The sequence below is a fragment of the Eleginops maclovinus genome, chromosome 17 (assembly GCF_036324505.1).
Source record: "Eleginops maclovinus isolate JMC-PN-2008 ecotype Puerto Natales chromosome 17, JC_Emac_rtc_rv5, whole genome shotgun sequence".
Classification (NCBI taxonomy): Eukaryota; Metazoa; Chordata; class Actinopteri; order Perciformes; family Eleginopidae; genus Eleginops; species Eleginops maclovinus.
The window spans coordinates 9,667,510-9,692,407 of NC_086365.1; the positions used below are offsets into that span (position 1 = coordinate 9,667,510).

General features: G+C 40.9%; 1 protein-coding gene across 2 annotated transcripts in view; it reads right to left on the reverse strand.

Annotated features, from left to right (window-relative positions):
- Positions 1-6,875: 6,875 nt before the first annotated feature.
- Positions 6,876-24,898, reverse strand: part of large1 (LARGE xylosyl- and glucuronyltransferase 1) — a 59,144-nt gene continuing 41,121 nt past the window's right edge. The window contains exons 7-15 of one of the 2 annotated variants that reach the window (XM_063906106.1): positions 22,409-22,513; positions 20,641-20,753; positions 17,955-18,080; positions 15,910-16,065; positions 12,391-12,554; positions 11,973-12,251; positions 11,715-11,861; positions 10,311-10,506; positions 6,876-9,697 (exon numbers count right to left, since the gene is read on the reverse strand). In XM_063906106.1, coding sequence (XP_063762176.1) covers positions 9,500-9,697; positions 10,311-10,506; positions 11,715-11,861; positions 11,973-12,251; positions 12,391-12,554; positions 15,910-16,065; positions 17,955-18,080; positions 20,641-20,753; positions 22,409-22,513 — 1,484 coding nt within the window. In that variant the 3' untranslated portion in view covers positions 6,876-9,499. Of the gene's footprint in view, positions 9,698-10,310; positions 10,507-11,714; positions 11,862-11,972; positions 12,252-12,390; positions 12,579-15,909; positions 16,066-17,954; positions 18,081-20,640; positions 20,754-22,408; positions 22,514-24,898 lie in introns of both variants that reach the window. The other variant, XM_063906105.1, reaches the window with a different exon arrangement.

The window sequence follows — 24,898 nt, forward strand, 5'->3', positions numbered from 1 at the left end:
CCAACATACAAAACTAGGAACGCAGGAAAAGGTACAACACAGGATTATTGTTAAATTAAAACTCAGACAAACCGGTGGAAAAGGGATATCCAAGACGTCACAGGGAACAGGCAAACTTTGATGACGAAGCGACAAAGAACACAAATGGAAGACAAGACTAAATACACAGGGACTAATCACAAGACAAGACACAGCTGGGAAGGGGAGGTGAAACACAGGGGCAACAGGTGAGCACAATCAGTCAATCAGACAGGAGGGAAACTAAAGACAGGAACCAAACTAGACGAGATACATTTCAAAATAAAACAGCACTACCAAAAAATGAGAGCCTAACAAGTGGTTATAGAACCCTGCATCTGATTGTTCCATTACCTTCCTGTAAGGGCTGTTGAGAGTTTCTTTTATTTTTACGACATGATATACATCGCAGCCTTTGAGTGTCATAGAAAATGGTGGTTCTCTAGGTGGCTAAATAAGACTACGAAAATTAAACACACCAAATATTAGCCGCCTTTAGCTTAGTCCTGGTGACGTGAACTCATGTGACCTTAATGCTTCAACTATTATAAAAGTGGTGTTAATATGTGGAGAATTTATTGCCTTATATATATTCCCAAATTTAAAAATTCCATTGCTATCAGTAGAGTAAGCGCTTGCATGCTAACTTCCGCATCGTCCTTCAAAAACACATCACCACTACACCCTTATATTATGGTCTATGCATGGATTTGACTCCTATATTTTGCACTAAATGTCATCCATGATCTCTACTCCCTGCTCTCTTGTTTTCATCAGCAGTGCGTGGACCCTCTTGGATCACTGACCCACGGTCCGCCCACCATGAGTGCCTACTGTCAGGATTCCTCAGCTGCCTCTGGGTCCTCCGTCTCTGTATTACAACATCTGACCCCTATCTTGTGACACTGTTTGCCCCAAAGACTCGGCCAACAATCTTTCTAGAGGACCTTGCCCACCTAAAAACACATCCCACGATGCCTCTTTTGGGAGTGCCTGGCTGACATTTACTTTGCTGTTATGAAGCAGAAATGACCCTTGCTACTGCCAGTAATGAACTTACTGACACGGCCATTGCTAGAACTGCAGTCCCTTTCTATCCACTTGATCATCCATTCAGTTTGGGTGTTTGAAGGATCAGAATCAAATCCTTTCACCTGCAGTGTTTTACTGTGTGTGTCGGCTTATCTGTATATCAAACAGTATGGCGGCATACATATGTTCACCCTTGTTTGCATTTCATCACGCATGCGCAGCTAGAGGTTCTCCCATCGATGCTTCAGAACTTTCTGCTTATATACGCGCTACTCTGCATTTTCATGTTCTTGCCCCCTTTCATTCATATAAAATTCCTGCACAAGTATGGACGGAAATCACCGTTAAGGATAAGCACAAACTACAGCAAAGCATTCCTAAAACTTGTTGTGTGTGACTGTTAGCATCATATCACAAGCTGAGAGTACGTCAGTGTTCAACATGCCCTCTTTGTGTCGTTGACAATGCTTGGATGTAATGTGAGACTTCAAGTCACAAAGAATAGGGAACTTTTATCGATGTTCTTTTCCCCTATGATGTCACAAGACTGAAAATGCACATGGGAAGAAGACATTTTATCAGCATTAATAAGCAATATTGTTGTAATGTGTTTGTTTTGGACATTTCCCCCTATAGCCTGCCTTTCAAATAAGAAATAAACCACTCATACACATTTCCTTCCTTCCTGTTCTGAAGTCAAAGACTGTTTCATCGGATTTGGTGACACAGTGTGTGCTAAATTAATATTAAAAAGTCTGGGATGGTTGCTTAGATCAGAAGGGAGAATATCCAACTTTTTTGATAAAGGTGAGGAAGTTTGAGTGGGGCTGAGAGAGCAGGTCGCAATCATGTTTGAACAATGACTAGTCTGTCAATCCAGCCCCAAAACATGGTACTTTGTAAATCTGATTATGTCCTTTATAAGACCAGAAAAACCGACCACTGAGACACAAGACAGACATGACTTAGGAGGCTTGAACTTCCTGGAACACGACTAAAAGTCTAAAACCACACCAAAGGGCCCTTTGAGGCTCTATTATTAGGAGATACATGGTTTTGTTAAAATGTCCTTGGCAGGAAACTAAACCACAGTGCTTAATGCACTTAAAGAAGTCACTTTCAAAGATGTTTTTAACTCGACCTCAACATTTCTGAAGGGCACCTCTTTTTAACCATAAGATGCCCAAGAGTCAGAGAAGCTAAGCCAGGAAAATAGTGAGAGTGGATCTGAATATGGAGCACACTGCAGGCAGGTTAAATAACAACATGCAAGCTTTAAAGAACATAAAGCTGGTTACAAAAACAACACAACTGAGGGAGCGGGTTGAAGTCTTACACAAACCCAAAGAAAAAGCAGCCAAAAATAAACAGAGACAGAACACATTAGGAAACGCTGACAACATTCTGAAAGAGAACAATGGGGAACGCAGCGGTACATATACACAGATAACTAGTCACAAGAGCAAGACACAGCTGGAGTGGGCAGGCATAATCACAAGGTGCAGGTGTTTAACTCAGGTGGGTCAATCTAGGGTGGTGCAAACAATCACATTTCTAAGGACCGGTGACTAACTGAAGTGGATTTGTGCAGAGCCAAATATTTTTTCGGACCATAACTATTTTTTGAGAGGGCTTTACCCCAACAAGGAGGCCTTAGTTAAAGGAAATAAACACAGTTCTAAAGTGCTTAATTATTGAAACACATAATTAGTGTATATAGTAAAACCATGCACTCGTAACCGAAACGGGGTCATTTTAAACGCAATTCTGTCTTTCTGTTTACCGCATCATTTATGAGAATACATTTCATAACATGTAAGAATATATTCGAGGGGGGGTTTTCAATAACATATCTGTATTTATTTATTTCTCAAAGTTATGTTGTTGTGTGCACAAATGAATTCTTCATATATGATACATGAGGTAATATTTCCATTAATGGTATTTTCCCTTTCCCTCCATTCTTCCTTCTGCCAACGGTGTCACAGTTTCTCATCCCTCCCGTTTTTGTGCGTACACATGGGTCAGAGTGTGCGTGGTGGACCGCACATTTCCACTCAAGTTTGTCTTTTTATAAATCGCAAATATTGCTTAGAAATTGGCGTACGCCGCGTTTATACACGAGGCCCCTGAACTGCTGGTCGGGTTTCCTCTCTTTGTAGGAGTCGATCAGAGCACTTACTTTAGCAGCATGGTGTTTTATGCTGACAGGGACTACCAGTTATTTTGTTAAGAGATCATTTTTAAAATCACAATCAGGGACAAACGTTGAAATAAGAAACAGCTCTGAGCAGAACATCAGTTTCTTTTGTTTTCTGTTTCACCTGTGTAAAACTATTTTCAAACAGACAAACATTTCACTATCCACTTACCAAAAGGTCGGCCATTCAATCAGAAGCTCTTCAGGTCTGCATGTTGAAGTGTCCTTGGGCAAGATTCTTAACTCTAAATTTCTCCTGAAGGCGGAGGCCCAATTACAATCACAACTAGTTACAACTACACCCTTGAACTCTGGAGAATTTCAGGAATATCAGTAGTATTGCCTCCTGGCAGTCCAAATATTTCCATCACTTGCTCCTGTTCTCCATGAGTGGCAGAAATTAATACATGTTCCTCAAACTGTGACCCAGGCTTCATAAAGAAAATAGTAATAGAGAACTGCTTTTCATACAATTTCACAGACATTTAACTAACTCACTTGGATGTTTGGAAGCCAATTTTCTATGTTGTTACTATTTTTAAAAACCCAAATGTCCATACAACTACAAACAGCTATTAAAAATCAGATGACCAGGAGGAAATGGGTATGTTGTTCTCCCAGGGGAAGTCATATAGGACGAATAGTTGTGTGCATGTTGCTTCTAGCATGAGAAAGGTCTGCAGACAGTGATTGATCGCCTTAATCGACCCGCTGCAGACAATCTCCATTAGGTTCTACGTGAGGAGACTGCGCTCGGCCCTGTGGGAGACTCTCTCTCGCTGTCGCCTTACCTGCCTCGGTCACGGTCATATGTACACTCATCAAGCGAGACGCCGACAAAATGTTAACCTAATCTCCATGAAACTGGAACTACATCAGCTGGAAGAGACCTTGAGATAAAAAACACTGTTAATTAAATCCATCAATCGTTACTGAAAGGTAGTACTTGCTCTGATGGAGATGCTTCAAATATCTTGACCTTAATTATTATTTGATACAATATCAAACCAAAAGATGATTTTTATGAAGCGGTTAACATTCAGGTTAAGGTTAGGGTTAGAGAGGATGGCCAACGTTCATCTGTTATCAACAATATACAAGAGAGGACACGTGGGAACCTTTGACGTAGGCTGTTGTTTTAAGTGAGAATCTGAAGCAGCATTTTCTCTTGAGACACCATGGTGTGCTTTGTCTCAACAGTTTATACAACACAGTTGAAAATAATAGACATATGGAACATGCATTTATTATGTTGGTCGATTACTTGAATATTCTAGTACTGAGAGATCAACTTCAAAAACCCGCTGAAAGGATACAGAGGCCAAACAACATGACCACTAGGTGACAGCATAGAACCACAATTCACTTTTAAACCAAACTTAAGAAAACCAAACGACACTCATCTATAAACATCTCACAGATGGATGTAAAGTTTCTATTATAAGCATCTATGAGTATTTTACAGTTCAACATTTCTTAGTGGTTGATAGTTGCTCTAGTCTGGCTGTCTTTAAATATTATATCATCTTAAAGGTTTGCAGTATTGAATTACTATTAGCTTAAGTTTATGATTGATCAATTTACCATTTTTAATGATGGGATTTATGGTGTTACAAGATTCCTTTTTTTAAAGAGTAAAACGTTGTAAAAACTGTTGAAACTTAATTCTCTCACACTTCTCTTCACCTTTACTTTCTAAATGGACTTGCAGATATTAAATGGCTCTGTTTCTGCCTTTGTGTCTCCCTCTTTTGGAAAAAAACCCCAATACTTGACGCAAAGACAATAAAAGATAAGGAGTGTAATGCAGGCAGCTTTGCTTTTGGCCGTATGGATGGTCCTCCACCTAAACCAAATTTGGGTCAGACATTGATGGATCTCTCTGGATAATATTTACCTAGCATCAGTCATCAGGACAAATCTAGAATTTCTTCAAAACATTGCCACCGGGAGCCTGGTAGCGTGCTTATGTTACCATCTATTATGAAGAGATACGACGGACCTATTTCCCGGTTAGCAAAAATCAGGTGCAGGGACTTATGGCTTCCTTAAGTCTTGACAGAGATGTTACCTTGTATATAGCTTTTATTTTGAAAGGTCAAGCTAAGTTGGATGCTTTGTTGTGCTAAAGAAACACCGCGGCATGTGAAGCTACACCCTCAAAAGTCCCCATTTTGTGGGATCAAAAGGGACAAAACAAGCAATTTATAAAACCCAATAGCAATTCTCCAAACCTTGAAAGAAGTTGTTTCCCTTTTGTTGTCTTTTCTGTTATTCTGTTGTGTTTTGTACATCAGGGTCAGCATACACCACGCTCTGCACTGCACTGCAAGGCTAACTTCAACCAATCCTCTGAATGTACTATCTAAAAAGTCAGCTGAAATTCATGCATTCAATTTTAAATTGAATTAATGAGCAGCTCCACTAAAACTTTTAATAGCCTGAGCGATAAGAGAAATGGTGTCGTGAGACCTTCATTAAAGAGGAGTTAAGGGACGGGCAGACTCTAGGGCCCGATAAACTGGGTGCTCCACTCTCCTGCTCTGATTTCATTTCGAGAGAGGTCAACCCACTGTCCCTTCAGCATCAAACAACCCCGACAGCAGGACCACAGGCTAAAGATAAAACTGTATGAACGGAGAAAAGACTTTTGTAAACAGAAACGAATCAAAAAGAAGTAGAAATGTTCACTCATAGTTTTAAAGTATCTTTGCCTACAACAGAAACCACTTTTCTATAATCACATTTATTTATCTGGCAGATGCTTTTGTCCATAAATCTACAGATGATGTCCCAAGTATGTTGTGGTGGGGTATTTGCATTAGGGTTACACAAAATACAAATGAATGAGCATAAGGTTTATCACAATACCAACAAACGCTGATCAATGAACATCTCAAAGGGTTCTGCATGGCTTCATTTACATATTCGTTCATAGGGGTTGTAATTCAATTCTACACATTAAAAAAGGACCCTTCAGAGGTCTTAAACCACGTCCAAATGTAAGATTTGGCAAAACAATTGACCAGGATAGTTCAAAAATAGATAGGGATATATTCGTCCCAATCCTTTTTTTCAATATGTATTGGTGGCGTTTCCACCCCCCTGGAAATACATGCCTTTTCTTGCATTGAACACTGGGGGGTTTGCTCTGTTTACAATTATAGACATTCAGCTCTCCCAGGAAATATCTACATCATTTCAGGGTTGTAGGGCATTGGTGAAAAGGGGTTATAAAAGAATAAGCAAGGACCTAAGTGTATTGAACCGTGATCCCCGTGTCTTTTATATTTTCGCTCATCTACATGCTACTCATTTTTGGTAGTCACGTGCTGATGTGCTAACAGGGTGCTCAGCGTTCTCACAGCTCATTGCCTGACTTGACAAAGCTTCTCCAGAGACACAAAACTGTTTCATTGGCTCTTTGATGAGTAAACAGAGGTTGACACATAAAACAGAATGGCCCTTTATCTCCCAAAGGTGGTAAACTGTTGTGTGTCCCTGAGAGTATGAACACACACTGTATACTTTGTGTTTGACAGTGAGTGTTCCTGTTTACTTTGAGTTCACAAAGCTAAAACAACACTTTTGAAGAGGGAAATGATGAAACAGGGTAACAGCAGCGTTTGACTCTTTGCTTTTTATTCAGGTAGCAGCATCAGTCAGCACTGTCTTACTTTAAACAATGCAGCTCCTCCCAGCCCTGCAAAGCCATACACACACACTCAGAAACCTCACACACCTGCACACTGATCACAGACACACATCAGACACACAGCGTATGCACACTCACACCTGTATGACTACACAGAAACAGAGAGAGACAGAGAGAGAAAAACAGGCCTCTAGTTTGACGATGGTACAATCTTAAAAATAAGGAAATGTCTCCTACAGATACGTGTGTTTCTCAAGTGGTGTGTTTTGCTAACTCCAGCTGGAATAAACAACATATTGCCCTAACTTATAATAACATTTAAAAATCAATTCCAACTCAAATTCCACCTTTTTTCCATCGCAACACTATTCATCATCAGATTGAGTTTGCTCAGTTGTCATGGATATGGCTTTTGTTGGCATGTGAGCTCTGCAAAAAGAGCTCATTCTTGTCTTTGAAACTTTGACAAAACAATCGTTAAAAGCCACGGCCTCATATCACATTTCATTTGTAACACACAAGATTGATTTTTTCTTTTATTGAATTTATGTATCGAGCCTGAGAGGAGAAGTGGCCGGAGAAGTGTGACTGAATTTTTGAGACGCATACTAGTCCTTTTCTAAAAGCTCTAAATACTTTTCTATCATTCTACCTTAATTACTTATTTTTAATCCTCTCAGCGAGCCATCGGTGGATGTGCAGTCTGCAGACACCTCGGATAATGGCAGCTGAGGTAACACTTCAATTATCCATTTTCCCCCAAGCTCATGGAAGTGAAAGGAAGAAACCAGCTCCAGCAATGTCTACACACATAGTTATAGAGAGTGAACTGTGGCAGTGGTGTTCTGATCCCTGATCAGTTTAACCAATAAATGCTCTGTGTGGTAAAGAGTGAATAAAACCCCTACAGGGTATAACACTTTAGTCTACCTCGTTGTCCATAAATACAATTCAGAAATGACTGAAATGTTTTTGTTGTAACTAAATATCAGAAGTTATTCTTCTTCTAGTGTTACAAAACAGCTTCAGGTGTGTTAGCACCACCCTGTGGATCGGAGTTAACATATTGCAACCGTTTCAGAATGTCTAATTGATCCTTTTTTAATGTCCATATTATCATATTTAATATCACTGATATTAACCTACTTTACATTCTTTGAGGTCATATTTCAGTTATCTGTAGTTCATTCAAACTATAATTTAGTTTGACCTTATCATATAGTAACATGCATCTTAATGCATATACTCAAGACCAGTGTTATGATATGTTTATCATATAACACGAGTATAATGCTACAGTGAATGTCAGTCTGTTGCCCTGTCTAAATTCTCTGGGAGAGATATGCTTGTCTTGATTGTAACAGCTTATCCACAACAAAACATGATCACTACACCTAGCCCGATGGTGTGTGACAACGAAAAAGGAGAACACACACCACTGCAGCGTTACTGGACGCCACGATGTCGTCAAACTAGAGGCCAGTGATAAAGAAAAAGTGAGAGTCAGAGGAAAAATAGCTTCTTTTCAGTTTTCAAACTCTCTTTCAGATCAGGAGACAATACCGCTTCCTGCTCCACCCGCCAGGACTGTAAACACACTGATAAATAACACTGATGGTTGGACAGAAAAGTAAAAACGGAATACTCTGTGTGTTGGGGAATCACAAACTGACAGGCCTTCCAGCAGGTGTTTGTGCAGACCGCACCAACACCCATTTAAAATCCACAAAAGGAAATCACGCTGACCGGCTGCTGTCAGATTGTGTATCGTAAATGAACACTGGAAACATTGTGCAGCAGCTCGCTGATGTGGAGACACCCTGAATATCAACCTCCAGCCTCTGCACTTAACTTCCCTTGTCATACGAGGAGAAGGATTTATTCTGATATGCATCAGCTAGGAAACAAATTAAGCAGCGGCTGGCTGCTCGCCTCGATATCGGAGTGTGTCACTCGTCACAATGAGATTTTCAAAATCTATGTGGACACGGAACCGCTTTGTCTTATCTTGCCGCCTGGTGACGATTTGCATTTGAGTCGGGTTTACTGTCAGTCTGCTGCTTTTCGTTGGCACTTGGAAGGCGTGCAAACAGATTGTAAACCCACAATGCTTCACTTCTTCATCTCTCCTTAAGCTTTTCGCTAAGCACTGTCCTGCAGAAACAAACATCTACCTGCATGTACACACACTCACACGCTCACACTTGCACACACACTTACATAATGTTACACACAGCCAACAACTTTGTCACTGGCCTTACAAACATGACAAGGCATTGAATGTTCTCGTCTGTAAGATTTAAGGGCCAGAGCTCATGGCTCACACAGCCGGGGCCTGTCTCTCACAGCATCTCCATCCTGGCAGAAGTGATCTCCTCCTGGATTATTCCTTCCATCGACAGCCGAGGACAAAGAGTGAACATAAAGACCCATGCAGTCCCACACTGAGGGTCAAACACTCAAACAAAGTCTGAGGGACTCGAGTCTCAAAGTAACCCTGTCTGTTTCCTGTCCCCCCCCTACCCCCCATCCGCAATTCCCCAGCCCACGTGTCAATAGTTCAGGGCCGGGGGGGTGAGGGTCTGCAGTGGTGGCTAGCTGTTGTTCTCAGCCGTCATGTATTTGAGGGCAGCGAAGCCGTAGCGCCGCGACATGTTCTGCTGGAACTCCTCCTTCAGGGTCTTCAGGCAGACCCGGTACTGCTTGTTGGAGCGGAACTTGGTGATGTCGAAGCTGGGCGCGTGAGGCATGTGGATCATGTAGGCGTTGGGCAGAACCACAAACTCATACTCCTGCAGAGAGAGGAGGAAGAGGTGTTTCAGTGTGGACGGCCGATTGCTACAAACACCCACTGACAGAACTGAAACATTGACTTGAATTAAATGTATCATGTCAACAGGTTTCACATAACTGTATTCGGTTAGTTGAAAGCAATAATATTAAGTTGAACCTTTTATTTAAACTTGATATTATTTCTTTCAACTAACCTAATACAGTTTTTCAGCGAGGTCGTATTGTCAAAAAAAATCAGGTCCCATGTCTTATTCCAACTATTTTTCCTTAACCTAATGGAGAATGTCATGCGGTTCAGGAAAGATATGAAGGAGAATTCATCTGGACTTAGGAGAAGACCAACAGCGTGAAATGTTGACTTTATTAATAGTTCACCTTTTGGTTTAACAAAGTGTTGAACGTAAACCATAGCTCACCATCGGTTTCCATGTGTCACGGTAAATTATGCAGCCGTGAGGAATGGGAAGACGGAATCCACGTCCGGACCACAGAACTGATTTCTTAACTTATATTAAGATACTTTTAATCTATAACTTTAATGAGATGCAGACACCATAAAGCCTTGAGAAAAACCTGAGACGTTACGCAGACAACAAAGCGAGGGTCAGGTACCTGTGCGTCCAGCTCCATGATGTGAGCCACCTTGTTCCAGCCGAAGCCGACGAAGCGACGGTCGTACTCCGGACTGTCCCTCCTCACCATGACGTACGGCTCAAAGTCCGCCTCCCACTGCACCCTGTACGGCGTGGTGGCTGTCCGCCATTTGGCAAAGTTAGTTGGTGCGTGGCCTTTGGTCCACACATGGTACCTGGAGGAGGAGGAAAGAACAAAACAAGTTGGATGGAGGGTCAATTATGTTTGAATGCTTTGACATCACTATTTAATCTTGTGTTTTCAATCAATTCTACTATTATTTAGTTGGTTTCTCCATCCTATTTCTGCTCTGTATATTAACTGTTATGTTTTTGTATTAAAAAAAACAATAAACTCTAAAAAAACGATTAAAAATGAGGTGTCAGTTTCATATAACAACGTCATCATAGAAGGTATGGATGTTTCTACAGAGTCTGTCTACCTAACACCGTAGACAAATTCAAAGTCTTTGTGCCATAATAAGACTTCTTCATTGACTAACTAGACTAACAAAAAAAAAGGTATATATTTACAGACTGCAAATTCTAGGCGGGCAAAGCAAAGTAGGTGAGACCGGCAGTACAGGCTGCACACAAGAGGAACAATTAATAACCCTCTTCCCTTCCCTTACCGGCATGTTGTCCCTGTTACTGTAATGGTGTCGGCGGTTTTTAATTGAGATATAGTTAGAGCAAAGCGCTGACGAGGCATAAAATGGAGCGTCTCCCCCTCTCCGTTTACACAGCAGCTGGGAGAGTTTCCAGCTTTAATGTTACAAATGGCGCTTTGTCCCTGGTAATGAGGATATTGATACTGATGTCTCTGCTGAACACTGTTCTCCTGTCCTCTCTGAGTCCAACCTGCAGACAGCCAGGATTGCTTCTCTCCTGATACCCCATCAATTCTCTTTCCAGATTCTGGATTAGTTTCAAATGACACAGCAAATTAACTACGTGTGCGTTTGTTTATCCAATCTTCACGAAACAAGAGCGCCGTTCGAAGAAAGGGCGGTGTATTTCTGCATGAATTAACAAACCAATGTTTAAATGGCATTAAATAAAATCTTCCGTATTTGAATACAATTAAAAAAGGACTGCATTTTGCTTATCAGGGAGGATGATTGGAAGACATGATAGGTATGCTAAAGCTAACGCAAGGAGTTAAATAAGATGTAAGTTAGCTTATAGTTTTATTAAATAATATAGCCTAAAACTAAATTCAACACATTCAATGCAGCTCCGAGTAAGCTCTTCTGAATATCCAAATGCTATACTCCAACAGCGCTCGGGACTCAAAACGGTGCATTTTGTGTTGCTCCAGCCGTCGGATTGACCATTCATGAATGCAAAAAAATAAATAGTGAATGGGAGTTAGAGCTGGTACCTGAAAGTGAAGAGAGTGCCCATGTCCAGCTGAGAGAGCAGCTCAGCCTTGGACTTTGGGTAAGACAGACGATATCGCAGCGTCTCAAAGGCGGGAACCACCAGAGCTTTTTTGTTGTTGGCCATGTCCAGCTGCACTACTGACTTCCTTTAAATACAAAGAGAGGAAAAAGGATTAGACACATCTGCGATATCTAACAATTGTCTAGCCAAAGCCAAGTGTAAGGGTCACTAACGGTCTCCATTTGGCTCCTCTTACCTGAGGTACTCGTACAGGCCGTACATGGGCAGGAAGTCGATGTCTGACAGGAACATGTAAGGCGTGTTGACATGCCGCATGGCCACGTTACGCAGCAGGTTGACCGGGTAGAACTGTCCCTCCTTGTAGACGATATGGTAACCGACGTTCCCACGGCTCATCAGCACCTCGGAGCCCTGAGCGTAGCGCAGGAACTGCTGGGCCTCAGCGTCCGACAGGTAGAGGGCCAGGCTGATCGGGCCCTCCCAGTGCTTACAAATGGCCTCCAGCATCTGCAACCTGCAGGGGGAGGGTCACAGAGATGGTATCTATTCCACTCCACCACTAAGGAGAGGTATCCTAAATACATATTACCTTTGTATTCGAACGATTTCTGTGTTCCTTCCTTAAGTAGTTCAGTGCGGTGTAAACAAAGTACCTGTCCATAGAGAGCTGGGCGACTAAAGTGACGTCGGTGTTGTCAGGGCTTGGCTCGTGCTCGTAGTGGAGGAAGTAGAGGTGCGTTCGATGGACGGTGAATCGCTCTCGACGAAACTCGTAGCAAGGATCGTCTTCGTCCAGCTCTGACAGAGTCTTCTGAAGCTGCAGGCAGAGAGGAGACGGTCGCTTTATGGAAAGAAGGTAAACAGTATCATCCTACCACCATTATTATTAAATGGGTGGAAATCAGACTGAAATAGAACAGCATTACCAAACTGTGCCAGGGTAAGGGTTCAAAACAATTAAGATAAGATATATATGTTTTTATCACAGCAGCATTAAAACAAGGCATTGCACAACATTTAAAAAGTAAAAGGAGTAGAAAATAAACAAACATAAAATATTAATTTCTCAAAGTAGAAAAAAAAACAGAATTAAAACTTAAAATTTGACCGTGATGCAAATCTGTAGACTAGTTGACTGTAGTCAAAGAAACACTGAGAAGGGCCAAATTAAAGCTCAGAAAAAGTAAAAGTAGGATTTTATTTACACGACATCTCCAACATTCAAATGGATATCACGCAATATAATCAGAAGCTCCAGGAAAGGCTGCCTAAAGGACATTAAAGTGAGTTTATTTCTTAAAAATTCGATTTTAAAGGTCAAGTTTTGGTCTCATTTTTAAGGTTGTAGAACCTTTGTTGTCATGGTTACAAATTAAAAGGAAAATGACTGCTGGTAGGTAACAGCGAGCAGACCGTGGGCTCCTGTGTCACATGCTTGCTAAACCCATCCATCAAGCCCACACTCCTCCCTACGAGGTGTTCATGACAACATCATACTACTCCAGTCTTTGCTCCTGAGTCAATGCGCCACTAGAGATCAGGTAAAAAAAAAAGCCTGCATCGTACTTATGTACTTTGAGAAACAGTTGATTGTCACTTGCAGAACTTCAGTGTCCATGTCTGCATTTGTACTGAACTTTTTGGGGGGTTTATGCTGGAGCTTTAGGATTACATATTGAGGGCTATTCTGTGTCCCAGTCGGTACAGAAGACTCGGACGTCTAATCCCACATAAGTCCATTTAGCAACAAGCTGTTGCAATTCATTACAAATAAGTAATCCAGTTTCCAATAATTCCTGATTAGCTCGTGTGTGTTTTTTCTTTGGTCAAATGGTTAGTGTTATTGGGGCAACACATCAATCAAAGTATGAATGGATGCGTTCAGGTGTAGGTAACTCGCTGAATAATTGAAGTGGAGATGGAATCATTGAACTCCAAACAAACAAAAGCAGAGCGGTTGCTAATGGGCTGCCACTTCCTGTGTGGCATGGCCCTGCTTTGAAGGGTGTTATTATTGGAGCGGAGTGACAACTGTGGCCCTGAAGGAGCCCGGACTGCAGTGTGCTGCTGGAGCCAATCCCTCAGTGGCTTCATTAGTCTAATCATCACTTTAATGGGATTTAAATCGCTGATCAACTCTGAAAAATTGAGCGAGCAAAGTATTTCCTGAGTTAAGGACACATTAGAAGTATGGGTTGGGAGAAAAAAAACCTTGCACACCCTGATGGGAAATTATAATTTGATTAAGTGACCACAGAGCTGACACTTGAATTATTCTAGTGGCTGGTCCTGGGAAAACTTCTGACCACAGTGACCTTCAGCAGGTTAGAAGCTAAAACTGGGTACTTAAGATCTCAGTGAGCTTCACATGAACCAGGTATACCACATGTGGTCCAAGAACAAGTGCTGGGACCTGTTCTGAATGGTGCTGATCCATGTTTTTGTGTGTATCATTGCTGTCTTGACTTGCAACCAAGCTGTCCATCGTGTCCCACCCCATCCAGGACACCTTGTCTGTAATATTCAGCTCCTTCAGTGACAGGTTGCTGCACCCGCACGGAGAGATACCGCAGGTCCTTCCTTCCTGCAGCAATCAGACTTAACAACCACCGCGGCCCCTGGTAGACCCCCACACACACATAACAATAGTGACTATGACACCCCTGTTGTTAAATTACACCAATGTGCAATGATATAAAAACACTAAAACCAACCCAGAATAAGACCCCACTGTTGTGCAAATTCACTTGTGTGCAATATGTAAATTGGAAATGACTGTAAATTGAAATATCTTTTTAGAATTTCAAATATTATGGGCATGCCCTTTCTAGCAGTGTTTCATTTTTTAGTCTCTATCATACCTTTTGCTGTAATAATGTACATCTCCCCTCTTGGGACGAATAAAGGTAATCTGATCTGATGAATTAGTTTTATAAATAAGGACTTTTGCAATCAGTGATTACATTTCATTTAGCGGACGCTTCCATCCAAAGTAAATTACAATAACTCCGAAACTGTGAAGACTCAGAAATACCTCTGCAAACTAGCAGAGGAAATACCAAATGCTTGAGTGTATGGTTTGTCTTGAATGTAAGAAGATTCCTTTACAGCACGGAAGGCAAACACCAGCAGAGTTGGGCAGCCTGGTTAGTGAGAGAACCGGAGGAGCCAGTATATAAAGGATTGCATGTCAACATCCCTCATGTAGATATGTTTTAAGTAACCCAACACCATATGGAAGGAGTCAGTGTTGAGTACGTGCTAAGGTAGCACCATCTGTTCGGTCCACACCCGCTCTGACTGACACTTTTTAGCTGTCACACTCCTCAGAGCCAGCTGTTCTTAGATCACAACCACTGAGGAGCTGAAAGAACAACAGCCAGACAAACTGGGTAGGTAACTAGGCAGGTAGATATCAAAGAAACATACACTCTAAGAGAAGGAGCTGGCAGGTCGGCCGTTAAAATACAAGCTTTGTAGACAGAAAACACAGAAGGTAGCCTCAGAGAGATTAAGACTTTCAAGTGTAGCCACCAGAGGAGACATCCAGGGTGTGTCTCTTTAAGTGAGCAGGACCTTCATCTAACTCAGTAAGATTTAAACCTCTCATAAGGTCTTTGAAATCCATATTTAAAAAGAAACCAAAGGGGAGTCTTACATTTATGTTAAAATCACCCTAAAACCAAGATTCTATCAGAGCATGGAGTAATTAAAGTTAATAAATCAGAGAAATACTCCCAAAAACTGGGGGTTCGGTAGAAAAGGACACAACTTAGAGGAACCTTTCATTTGTCATTAAACAAAGTGATTCACATGCGGAAAAGTTCATTAACGAGTTGGTTTTATTGGAGTGTGGTTCATTTAATGTGATCTTAATCCCCTCGACTTTTTAGAGGACACGTTTTATTTAATGCAACACATTTATCTGGAATCAGCATTAAAAAAATCTAACTTAAAAGTATGAAATCAAGGCAGGAAGAAGAAGATGATCCAACATCCCAAACACTACCAAAGTTCTCCATAATAAATCTTCATCTACTCAAGAGTGACCCCCGTACTGTGACGCCTCAAGCACCAAAACACTAACCATTACATCACTGCCTGGTACTCCCCCTGCCCCCCGCCCCATATTCATTTCTGCGTACCAGAAACACAGAAGCAGTTCCACCTACGTTCTCACTGTTGTGGTCGGTTTCGCTCGGACAGCCGAACAGCTCCCGCCGCAGCAGGTTGCCATCGTACTCCAGAAAGGTGAGATAGAGATTCCGGAAAAACTCCACGTGCTTGTTCTTCACTCGCAGCTTTTTGGGGGAGTTCCAGTGGATCACCTGGGCAGAAGAAAAGCGGTGAAAAAGGGGGCCTTTTTTTGTCCTTTTATTGTAAATCACCAACCAGTACACCAGCTGCTTCCCAACAAATCATAAAAGATCCTGGTTCAAGGATTAAGGGAACTGCCATTCTAGCCCAAAGGTCATACACACCATTTGAAAGGAAACATTTTAAAACTTGGAAAGACTAACTGACTAAAAGCTGGCATCAAGCATCTCACTTTTTCTTTACCAAAGACACTTTAAAAGGTGATCTCCAAACCCAACCATCGATACAGGACATGGAAGTGATTCACACCAACTATTACTCCATATCTTTACTCCTTCAGTGATTCACCTTCAATCACTGCTCTCAAAAACAGACAGATCACAGGTTTAATATGACCAAAACAAATGTTACTATTGTAGTTTTTCAGCATTTTCTTTTCGTAAATTAAGACATTTCTGTTTTAGGTGTATTGCGCTTGTATTTTAAGGCTACACCTAGCAACAAAAGTGGTTGCTGTTCATAAAAGTGGAGCTGTTGTTACAGGAAATCCTCAATCCAAAGAGCAGCTTAACTAGAGCCCACATTTAGACATATTTTTTATTCCTACAATAGCTTAACCTGATCTGATCGTAGTGGTTTTCATACACAGTAACAACACAATATCAATACTGTTGTGCCCTTTGGTATGTTTTTGTTGTTGTTTTGAGCACTGGATGGCACAATGGGGCACAAGGTACTAAGGTGACCTCAGCGGCACAGGTGCGGGACTGGGAAGAGCAACAGTTTTTTGACCGTGTAGCTGTGCACACGCTGTTTGTCGTTGGAAAATAAATGGTATTGAACTTTGTGGTAAATGGAAATGACATGTGTCCAATTAGTCAGTTTAGCCAATCCCTGGTGATATTGAGTAGCAATAGTCAGCACAAATACAATAAGTGCAGGGCATAGCATCACATCTATCGAAGGACAGAGGGTGCCGTATACATATTCAGAATCAGAATACCTTTATTCGTCCCACAGAGGGGAAATGTACATTTGTTACAGCAAGTAAAGAGCCATACAAATATTAAAAGATAAAACTGTCCTGTACAAACTGTAAAGTCCCATGAGAGAAATGTTAAATGTGTGATGTTGGTTCATATAGATAAACTTTGATTGATTGATCACATGTGGGCACTCCAAGGCCTTTAGTTAATCGGTTCAGCCTTGAAAAAAGCAGAACATTTAACAAAAATAACTGCTTTTCCATCAGTTTCCAACAAGTGACGTGCAAGTATGTTTTTCTTTATGGGTATTTCACGTAACATGACATTTGTATTTTGTAATCTGCCTGTTCCCTTGCGCTTACTGTGGGGTCAATACTGCTCGGCCAATTTGACAACATCAAGGCTCATTCAGCCATACTGTTATTATTTGGCTATCAACTCATTTGAAAGGCAGTCTAATTTATGCTTGAGCAATGATATTAAACGAGCTGTGACACTGACAAAGTCAATAAAACACCCACAGGCATTATTAAACATTATTAGTGTTGCATCTCTGCTGTGTAGCAAGGCCAATCAGAATGTGTGCTGATGTCAAGGAGTCCCTGCTTCCATTTGTGCTTTTCTTTTGGGGTATACTGCTGGAATTTAGACATTAAGCATGATCAAAAATATCTTAGTCCACACATGCATCAAACCTGCTGTATCAACAAGGAATAACAGGCTTTCTCCCCAATCTCCTAGAACCGTGAAAAGACATGACGTTTTACAAGGTTAACATAATCCATAATGCTCTGCCTATCTCAGTGTGCGGTCCGCAGTGTGTGGCTGGCTTTGAGACTCTTGAATAATGTAGGTCAGGTATTTTGTGTGTGACGTGACAGAGTGTGAGCATATTGGGGACAGCAGGGGCTCACCTTGAGGTCCGACACGTCTTTGTAGCACTTCTCAGAGCGGGTGTGGTCGGACAGCTGGACATTCCAGAAGCAGGGCAGCTGGTGCACCAGGAACGGGTTCTGTTTGATCACAGCGTTGAAGATGTCCTGCGGACACACACACGCAAACGCACACACACACACACACACACACACTGAGCCGTATGCTTTCCCTTATGTTTCATCGTCTACACATCACAGTTCGATTGGTTTTTCGATGACCACAGAAGGATTTAAACTAAAGACCAATTTAGAAAACACAGAAAAACAACCACTCTTTCTTTAACTACCATACAGTATATATACAGTATATATATATATATATATACTATATATATATACAGTATATATATATATAGAGTGTATTTATGAATTTCCTTCCACTATAAGCAGCCAAACACTTTTAAACTGTGCAATCCAGCATTACTATCTCATAGTGTGCTATTTATACTAACACACCACTGTATATATTGTTATATAATAGTATAATAATAGAACTGTTAGATATTTTACTACTCTGCTCATATTTTTGACTTTAATTTCTTATATTTATATAAATATCTTTATTTGATTTGATCTTTTGATTGCACATTCACACATTAACCACCTTTGTTTATGTACATATTTATTATTATGTGCATGCATATACACATCATTTAAAACGTGTATTTATTTATATTTTATTCAATTAATATTCCAATGGAGCAATTATATATTATATACATACCTAAACATGTCTTTGGCAATCTATTATATATTTTAATTGTATTATGCTCTTTTTTTCCTACCTATTTATGAACAGTCCAAATATAAGGGCACACAGTCTCCAAAGATAACAGATCAAGATACATTATTTGTTTTGAATAAAGACGGGGGCTTCCTGTCTCTTCCCTCTGTGTTTTGTACGTCTCCAGATGTTGCAGATGTCATGCTTTATTTCCTAATGCATGTGGAATCGTAAACCTTAATGCTTCAAAAGGCTTTCAGCTTACCTTTTGTCCATTGTTACATTCAGTCAAGACTTTTTTGACTTTGGGATCTTCAGGTTCACAAGACAAAACTCTGAGTGACAGATTCCAGCTTGGTAATTACAGACATAAAGCTCTCTGAATGCTGTGATAAAAATGGCTGACTGTCCATTGGAGGAGCTCATACAGCAAAATGCAGATGGAATGCTCGAGCTATCGCAAAAACCCTGTTCATTTTCCAAACCGCATACCCTGCGGGACTATCCTAATGAAGTTTTAATTAAAATCTCATAAACGCACCTCTCATCTCGATGAGCTCTGAATAGCTCCCAGATAATGAAGAGACCCTTCGCCAAGGTCTCAGTGTCTTGCTATAGTACTTATTACATATAGAATACTGCACAGTTTAAGATAAACATATTTATGACCTTCAGGTACTCTCAACTGGGATGGAAAAAGTACACTAATAGGGGCCCTATTGAGCTCATTCTCAGGTTCAGATTTGTATTTTGAGCCTCTAAAATGCCAGGTTTACATGCTTTAATGTTTTTTTTTGGAAATGAGAGGGAGGGAAATTTAGGATTTTAGCCTTGGCAGACTATTTATATGCACAAACAAAACAACATAAACACACTACAGGTAAGGGATAACCCAAAAAAGGCGTAACAGGGAGTCAGTCTGCTTTATAATACATGTCATATTATTGGATATTTTCTGAAACCTCCTTGGGGGCTACATTTCAATCGCTCTTGTGAAGTTTTCCAAAACCAAACAATCTAACAAGCACTCCCACTTTCACAAAAAAAGATCAGTCAAGTGTGCGGAGGTGAGAAAGTATTCAGGGTTTTGACTTTCAAACACATTTTTTTCATTCTTCAAACAAATTCCCTTCGTCAGTTTTCCAGTGGTGTGAGTGAGTGTAACGCGCTGAAAGAAACTAGAAGAGTGTGTTTACCCTTTTATCCCCCTTTGTTTGGTGTGTGGTGCAGCCCGGAGGAGGCATGTTTTACACCATGTTTTCCAGTGCTGCCATACACAACAGGCAGAAGTGGTTTGACCTTTAGACGCGGTTGGATAACAGGCTGTAAAAGTACTTCACTTAAAGCATACGTAGCGCTTTACTGTAGCTCAGCTTAACTTAATGTTCAGGTAGTAGAAAAAAAACCCAAAAAGCCTTAAAAAGGCCCTATAATGCTTTTTGGGGTTTTCCCTTTCCTGTAGTGTGTTAAATAGGTTTAAGTGCATGTAAATGTTCTCTCCCACACTCCCCCCCGTCTGAAACGCCTCCATTGGACTTCACATCCATAACATAATGTCATCTCTATGTAAAACTAGCGCCATGGCTAACTCCAACACCTTGTACTTGATAGGCTAAGGGGCGGGACTTCTCTAAGCGGTTGACCAATCACGACAGAACCCGCCAGCTAACCAATCAGAGCAGACTGGGCTCTGGTTTCAGACAGAGGGTGAAAAGAGGTGCTGCAGCACAGACAGTAAGAGAAAAATAAAGAGCTTTTTGAACATTAAAGCCTGTAGACATGTCACAGTAGAGCGGAAAAGACAATAAGGAACCTAAAAATAAGCATATGTCCTCTCTACACGGGTTCCCACATACAGTACAGATGTTTTTTGTGATTTGTCCTTGTGAAACGGTTCATTTTCAGAAGTAATGTCTAAAGGTGTGTGTACGTGTGTGTTACCTGGTCTGCCAGGGAGGTGGACAGCATGCTCATTAGTTCTCTCTCTGCAGTCAGCCTCCACATCTGCTCCCATCTCAGCTTCCTCAGACGATCCAGCAGAAGCAAAATCACCCCTGAAAAGCGTGCAGAAAGAGATAGCTTAAGGAACAGAGAGATCCATATCTAGCTGCCTGGTAAAGGTGATAACGTCCAATCACGAGGCTCTAAACCACATCCCTGTGTTTTTCTAAGATAAAGCCGCAGATTTAAAACCTAAAGGCTGACTGTCATTGAATGGGAAAACGGGTTCAAATCCTCCTGAGGACATCAAAAAAAAAATCTTAGAAACTTTACTGCTAACTTTTCTTTTTCTAGGCAGAAAGGAAAATCAAAAGCATCTTCTTCTCAGTTCCCTGGCTAATAAAAGAAATCTTCTGGGCTGGTACCATTAAAATCAAGCCGCCAATTTTAGACGGAGGAAATATGGTGGATTTTTTTGGGTGGAACTGAAAATCTTTCCCACCCTGCTGGGCTCCATCTGTTGCCGTGGCCACGAAGCTGACCAACCACGGCTGAATTTGAGTTTTTTTTGTGTCAAATTGCTCCTGTGGGTAAACGCAACAAATGTCTTTCTGTTTGAGAACTGCTGATAGTCACAATAACAGGAATTTTACACTAAGAGCACACACAGATTGTGTTTTTATTTTGGGTTATAGGTAATAGAACGATTATCCTCCAGCTCCTAACCGAACACAGAGAGAGCTATAAGTCTTCTGAAGGAAAACACCTGCTGGGTTTGAGGGGGAAAAATATATACAAGCAGGGTGAGAAAAATAACAAGGTGTAATGGAATTCAATCAATTCTACTGTCGGCTTTTTGAAAATGTTTTTCCACACAACTTTTGAAAAGCAGAGCAAAGAAACTGCCTCCCTGCTGCTCTACGTTCCCTGTGAGGCTTTGAAATGAATATTTAAAATAAAAAAGGAACACGGAAGATAAAATAAAAATGGACAGCAGTAACAAATACTATTTGAAATCCACACTTTTCTGATATATGTTTTAAAATTAGATTTCATCTTTTGACATTTTTACCTTGCTTATGCTTATATAAGTATGCATATTTAACTTTCAACTGAAAATTCTTACTTTAACTTATTGTATTGAATTCTTTCTTTGCATTTCATTTTATGTTTAAATGGAGCAACTGACACAAAACCCAAATTTCCGCTGGGATAGATAAAAATGTTTCCCCGATTATTACAGAAGGCTATATTGGATACATAGGGAGAAATCCTTACGGTATATGTTGATATATTTTGATGCAATACAACATCATGTGCTATACACATTGTCACAGTAGGATTAACTACAATTTCAAAAGTCTGTAATATTCTGGTTGTAGAAGGCCCTGTTTACAAAGACGTGTTGTATAAAGGGTTTGTTTTGTCCTTTGAAAACGAAAAACTGTACAATTGTTGATCCATACTGACAGTTGCAAGTCAGGAAGAAACAAAGATGAACTGCTGCTCCGTAAGAACTCAAACATCAGTAAAAAGCTTAGCATCAAAAAGTGTGCAGATTTAATAGGAATCTGTTCCTGTTTCAAGTGCACACTGATGTCTATAGAAAAGTTGTTGCCGATGGTGCGGGATCTTCCTGGAGCTGCTTCATTTCCTGGATAACTTTTAATATTTGAATCATACTCAAAACATTAATGAGTAAGCACATGGAAGCATTGTATATAGCACCACATTGCTACCATGGGAACAGAACGTCCTGTGGACTCACCGGTGTTGAAGCCCCTGCCCAGAGCCGGCCACGGCCGATGGTTCTTCCAGAGGTTCCCCAGATACCAGTCGCTCTGATTCTCCACCAGACCAAGAACCTGCTGACCTGAAAACAGCAATCACAACTTATTTTTCACTTTCTTTACAAAAACTTCCGTTCTATCCCTTTTTCATTTACTGATTTTGGCAAACACATTATCGTCTGCTTTCTCAACAGCTTGTGATTTTTAATTATTATATATTCGGAAAACTTTCACATCCGTTTGAACACATTATATACCTCATACAGAAAAAGATTTGGACTTAAAACAAAATGTGATCGTGATAAGTCTCAAATGTTCAGCAGTGGCTCAGTCAGTAGGGGCTTGGACTGGGAATCGTAGGGTCGCTGATTCAAGTCCCCGAACAGACTTGAAATATGGAAGGTGGACTGCTACTTGGAGAGGTCCCAGTTACCTCCTAGGCCCTGCTGTGGTGCCCTTGAGCAAGGCACCGGACACCTCCGATCCCCCCTCCCCATTGCTCCCCGGGCGCTGCACGATAGCTGCCCACTGCTCCTAGTACTAGATGGGTTAAATGCAGAGGACCAATTTCACTGTGTGTGCTCTGCTGTGTGCATCATGTGACTAATAAAGAGGGTTTCATCCTCCGATTCTCTATGGCCAGTTGCAAATACAGGCTTGGCAGAAAACAATAAAAGCAGTACATTGCACTTTTCAAAGCAAGTTTGTTCCTAATATTGGGAACTCTTTTATGAGTGAAAACAACAGTGAAAAGGGAAAAAAACATGTTGTTATGAGAGAACAAAATGAGATTAGCTGATAAATCATCGTCAGAATTGTTTCTGTTTTATTTTTTAAATCTGTGAGCTATATTTATTGGACAATGGAATGAGATTACTGTAGGAATAAAAGACTCCAATACTATCCAAATGAAGACACTGATCTTTCTGCAGTAAGGGTAAAACTTCAATATTCAATATTTGAGAAAGTAAAAGAATAGATCTAAGAACAAAAAGCTCACTGAAAAAATGTTCTTGTTGCGATTGATTTTATCTTGAGATAAGGAGACAATTGAGTCATGATCTCCCAACTAACCAGCTGAGTTTTGTCTCTCGAAAGTTTGAAGTGCGTGCAGACAGAAATAGAGGTTGAGAGGATCAGTGGCAGAAACTTCAACATCAACACAGAAGCGGCGAAAAAAACACATAATCCCCTCCAAAAGAAAGTTTGAGAGTCGACTACAAACCCAGAAAGAATTGTCACTTGAGAAATGTCAGACTGCTGCAAGGAGTTTATGCAATAAGTACAACAAATGTATAGTTTGAGAGCTGCTAGAAAAACTGTATAAAGAGGACAAGAGAGGGATGCAGAATGAAATACAGAGGAGAGGGAAAGAGATAAAATGTGGGGTTTAGGGCGACAGATTAGGGAAGGCAAGCTGGGCAGAGATAAAGGTCAAGGAGATAGGCATTAAGCAGGAGATAGAAGCCTGCAGAGCGAGCATGGGTGTAGCAGTGGCGGCTTTAATGAAGGCTGTAAGGAAGATTAATGAGAGCATATTGGAGCAGGCAGCAGAGAACAGGCAGTCCCTTTAGATAAGCTGCAAAACAACGAACAAAGATCTGCCATCAAGGTGATGACTCAGCGCGACAATTAGAGCTCAAAGACAAAACAGTGCTGCCTTTACTGGGACCAACTTCACAGGGGATTCTACTTTAATTTGGAGTCATAAAAAGTCAGCTGAGGTGGGAACAAAGGATCCAAAGCACATTTGTCCTGTTTATATTCCACTCCATACTTGTTTAAAGGTTAAAGTTTGATGAATATAGGTAATGACAATTGAATTGTTAAATCTGAAACCACAGCCAAGTCTGCTCTGATTGGTTAGCTGGCCGGGCTCTGTTGTGATTGGTCAATTGCTTAGAGATGTCCTGCTTAGCCTATCACGTACAAGGTGTTGGAGCGTTAGCCAATAGAAGCCAAGTGTTTCTTGGTGAAACTTTGGGATTTCAGCCTTTGCGGACCACTCACATGCACAAAAACATATATAAATGCACTACAGGAAGGGGAACCCCCAAAAAAGCACAATAGGGCCCCTTTAAACGTGAGGCAATCATTAAACTGTTCCTTTCCCATCATTATAAATGTCACTTTTATGTTACAGTGTAGCAAAAACGAATATGGAAACATGTTGATGCAGTCGTAAGAAATGCAGTGATGTCCTTTTGGACCACAAAAGGGTGAAGACATTAGGCTTCCCAGGCATACTTTTGTTTCCTCGGCCAAACATCCACAATGAGAAAAACTGAGAAGCAACTGACCATGAACCTTCAACTATCAGTTCTCTCAAAACAGTTTAATACTCCGTTTCTGAGTCAGAGAGCCATGACAGAGCAATATTGATTTTGTTTTGTCCCCCCCCTTGCCTCACCCTGTTTCGATAAAAGAGAAAGAAAGGAATTTCTCTAAGAAGCAGATCATCAAAACAA